General features: G+C 40.2%; 1 protein-coding gene across 1 annotated transcript in view; it reads right to left on the reverse strand.

Moving 5' to 3' along the window:
- Positions 1 to 3,101: 3,101 nt before the first annotated feature.
- Positions 3,102 to 5,000, reverse strand: part of LOC119580068 (cytochrome P450 306a1-like) — a gene marked incomplete in the record, with an annotated part of 92,065 nt that continues 90,166 nt past the window's right edge. Inside the window, 1 exon segment of the mRNA XM_037927971.1 lies at positions 3,102 to 3,984. Coding sequence (XP_037783899.1) covers positions 3,794 to 3,984 — 191 coding nt within the window.

A 5,000-nucleotide genomic window follows, 5' to 3' on the forward strand; every position in this document is an offset into this window, starting at 1 on the left:
TTTTTTTCATTCTGTTAATTTTGATATTATTCTTAATGATATTATGATTATTAGAGTGTTATTAACAATTAATAACATTAAAAACAATAGAATAATACAAATGAAGCTTTTACAAAAAATAAGGAAAAAGGTAAACAGGTTAGATATGTAAGCCTAATAACCAACTCCTTGGTGACTAAGCACTTGTAGAGACAATAGATTAACTTTTATTATAGTGTGCATGGCATGTGTCTGTGCTGATTGGGTTAGAGATCACCTCCCTAATCTCAGGGTAGGAGGTTTCTTGCTGATGTGTGGATCTGGCACAGATATTGTGATACCACTTCCATCCAGACTAACTATTGGAGGGTCTGGTACAGCTGCTCAAAATACAGCTGATTACGAATTCCAACATGATCTGAGATGATCTGTCCATCCCCTGAGTGGACTGCAGTCATCTCTGAGGAGGGCTTGGGATTCAGTTTTCTCAAGGCTTGGTAGGGAAGGTGTATATCATTTACTAAGAAATGGCCTTCAACCTCCTCAGCAAGATTCCTGATGATCTGTTCCTAGTCTCTTCTCAGGAGTGTCTGAGCCCTGCACATCAAGGAACGGCACAAACCCTGATTGCCATTCAGTCAAGCCACGCAACACTGTGGCCTCTAATGTCTCCAGTGAGATGAAATTTTGCCTTGCCCTTGGGTGTTTGCCAAGGGACTCCTGCACTGCATCGAGTATTTCATGCTTAAAGGACTCCCACAGCTACTGGGTCCATCAGGTTCTCGAGATCTGTGAAATGACCAGAGACTGCTGTGGTGAACCTACTGGCACATTCCTCCTGCCCAAGTTATACACTACTGGAGAAACAGGAGTTTTGAAGTTGAACCCATAGGGTAGCCACAACCAATCTATTGCCATTGCCACAAAACTCGACACTCGGGTAAATCCTGCAATTCTCGTGGATCCTCCATGGAGATTGAAATGGGCTGGAGGTGGCCATGGCTACTTTCTGGAGACAGTGACTATCGCCCTTGTCCGACCAGTAGTAGATTTATCCAGCCATACTGATTGTGCTGCTGCCTGGTCTTCCCACCCCTGAGAGGGCAGCTACTTCCTCTGCCGATGCTGCTCCATATAAAAGGGTGACAGGTTGTGGGGCCCAATGTCCACTTGTGGAGTTCTCTTTAGCTTTGCCCCACAGGCCTTACTCTGGGTTGGAATCTGGCAGGGTGCAATTGGTATGAGTAACACATCTTGCGCCCCAGCAGTCGCCCTCCTAATGGGACCCACAGCCCACTTCACTTGCTGGGTGAGAGGCAGTACCCCTACCCCCAACATTTCCATTTATATGTCTCGTTGCCGGTGATTTTAGAGGGAGGAGGACTGGCAAGGCCCTCTGGCAAGCTGCCCATTAACCCCAAGGGGACTGAAGGGCAGGAGTGTCCACATGCCGGTGGGTTATGACTTCATACCTCTAGGGCCTCCTGCTACTCTGAGATCCCCCAGATTTTAGCCTGGGACCACAAGTCGCCAAGTTTCCACGGGTGGCCACGAGGAGGCACTGGAGAAGTCGTAATAACGGAGAGGACATGAATTGGCAGGGGATGCTTATGCAGAGGTGCTCCCCTTTTCGCACTAGACTAGCCAACGGTGGCAGCTGCAAGGGAGAACTCATGCAATGGCACTATCTAGGCTACCACACCATCGTTTCACATCACCCTGAGCATGAAGCACCCACGTATATATATATATATATATATATATATATATATATATATATATATATATATATATATATATATATATATATATATATATATTTAATATGTATATATATATTTAATATATATATATATATATATATATATATATATATATATATATATATATATATATATATACAAACACACACACGTATGTGTAAATGTAAATATATACATACATATATAATGTATAATTACACACAGACGCACACACATGCGCGCACAGACGCACACACACACACACGCACACGCACACGCACACGCACACACACACACAGACACACACACACACACACACACACACACACACACACACACACACACACACACACACACACACACACACACACACACAAACAAACACACACACACACACACACACGTGTGTGTGGGTGGGTGTTTGTGTGTATATATACATTATATATGTATATATACATTTATATATACATATACGTATAGGTGTACATATACATGTGTGAATATATGTATATATATGAATGTGTGTTTATATGCACACACACACACACACACACACACACACACACACACACACACACACACACACACACACACACACACACACACACACACACACACACACACACACACGGAAACGTGTATGTATTTAACCTATTGTATTGCATTACATTATATAATTCATTATATATTTTATATTTATAATATATGATTTTATGTACATTTATATGTGTTTCTGTTTACATGCATGTATGAATATGATTATGTATTTACAGTCTGTGTGTACACTAGCGCTTGTTTATTGCTTGTGTGTGTGTGTTTGTATGTTTGTGTTGCACGTGTGTAATGTCCTTATAATATAGGTGAATTTATGTGGCATATGTGTACTGTGCAAGCTGTTATATGCTAAAGCAGATTATGCCGAAATATTGTTTGGTACGGAGGACGTGTTGCTTTTTATGCTGTATAACATGTGTGGATGACGTATGCCTTGCCTCAGTGAGAACGTGCCAAATGTCACCAACTTCAAGGTGAACACCAGAAAAAAGTTCACACCAAAACGTTTGTATTTTTTCTGTCTTATCTTGTACAATGGTTCTCTTATCAGGTACATCTACTACGAAGGCGGGCACGACGTCAAAGTTAATGTTTCCTCTATGTTATTGTTTTTATTTCTGAGGTGACATGTCGGTGGCCAGGTAGCTAGGACACCTCTGCTGCCGCGTTCTTCTGGCATCCGTGCGTCTCCAGATTGTGCACATTTGTTTACATTTTTTTTCTTTATTCTATCCACATTTACGTAAATCTGATGATAGATATTTACGTAATTTTCTTGTATTCGTTTATATTGATTTAGAGGTAGATTTCACTGAAGCGAAAAAAGAAAAATGAAAGCTTTATTGTCATTGGATCCAGCATTTGTGGTACATTTTTGAGGTGTCTAAAACCCACGTGTTTCTGCTCAATAACATGTTTTATATACTGCTAGTAATGAACTGAAACTAAGGTTTGATTACAAGTTTATGAACAACTTTTTGATTCCTGGAAGAGGTAATCGTAAAAAACCTGTGCATAGTTAGGGGTAACAGAATGTAAAGAAATAAGATACACTATGAAACCTAAAATATATTGCCTCACACAAGAAAGCAAATTAAGAGTTCTGGAAAGTTCGATAAAAGTGATAAATAAATGAAATAAAAATCAAACAAACAAACTCGAGCCATCTATCTTGCGAGTTAGATCAACAAGTTTCGGAACTTTCAGATTGAATTTACAAAATACAGAGAAACGTAATATTGTACAATCTGAGCGAGTGAAAAGTAAAATAAGTCTTTGTTCATTGTTATCATCGTGTGTATGCGCGTGCATACCTACATCTCCATAATTGCAAGGCTTATAACAATGGTATAGTAACAATTAACATTACGAATCTAAATAAATGCGGCTTATCAAATTTCTAAATAGTTGTGAAATACATTTTTTTTATTCGAAACCTATTCCAGTAACAAATTCCAAGGATGTCACAGCCATGCAGTGTGGACTTGCTCACGGTGCCTGCGCGTGCAACATCGCCATCACTTCGACTCCCGCGGCTCGAACACCAGCTTGAAGGGCCTCGGGGAGAGCGTGATGCCACACACTGGTTCCTGGGATGGGTCGCCCTTCAACTCGTCCTCGAGCTTGATTCTGAACTTAAGCAGGATCCGGGTCGTAAAAATGAACAGGATCATCATCGCGAACTCGTCCCCGATGCACCTGCGACGGCCTGTAGAATTCACAAATTATTTTGAATTTTAGAGCTTCATTTGAATTAAAATATTGCTTTAAGAACGGATTCAGTGTTTGTTTTGAGGCTGTGACGTAAAACATTATACCTTTCTGGCAGTCTTTTGGCATCATATCACACCTGTAAGTATCAGTTTTCAAGAATAAAAAAAATAATGGATATTATGCATGATGCACCAAGGAAAAGATATGAGTGATGGGAGTTGCAGCTTGATTACGTTCTCATTTTTAAGATGATCAAGATGCCCATTGGAAACACAACTGTGAGACCATATATTTTATATAGAGAAGCGCTACTACCACATCTTGCATCACCGATAAGTCTACCCTTAGTTACGTAACGGCATTGTTATCACAGAAAAAAACTAAAGCTACTCCATCTGCAAGCGCCAGAACTACATATACACCATAGTCATTTCAGCCATCATGGGCAACGCCACCTCCATAATGCATTCATCTTCGGGTGGTTGCTTCTTTTCGCTTGCCAGTAGGACTCATTAACGACCTGCTTCTCGCCCAGAAACATGTTGCTGAATTCGGAATGACAGAAACTTTACCTCTCTCTTGTTGACGTAAATTCTTTTAATTTCCTGCAGCACACAAGAAACTAGTAGTCATTTTCTTCCATCTTCTTATTTCTATTTTATTTATTTATTTATTTATTTATTTATTTATTATCATTCTTTTAGGTCTTCCTATTTTTTCTCTTAATCCCACTGAAGAATTGCGGTAAATACGGCTGAACATTACGCGCCCTTGAACAACGTTCGTCCATCCCTTGCATCATGAAACTTAACAACACAGCTCTAGTAATTGGGAACCGAGATCGATACTCAGATACTCGCTCGTTTACTCCGCAGCGTCTTGTCGTCTTAGGAAATCCTTAGTATTCCCCGATGTAAGTTACAGCAGCAACTAAATCCCTGTTCAGTCAGGTGTAAAACCAATTTTGTTTCCGTCTCGAGGTTGACTGGATGCCTCGTTTTTGATAATGAT

Source organism: Penaeus monodon, chromosome 13 (genome assembly GCF_015228065.2).
Source record: "Penaeus monodon isolate SGIC_2016 chromosome 13, NSTDA_Pmon_1, whole genome shotgun sequence".
NCBI lineage: Eukaryota > Metazoa > Arthropoda > Malacostraca > Decapoda > Penaeidae > Penaeus > Penaeus monodon.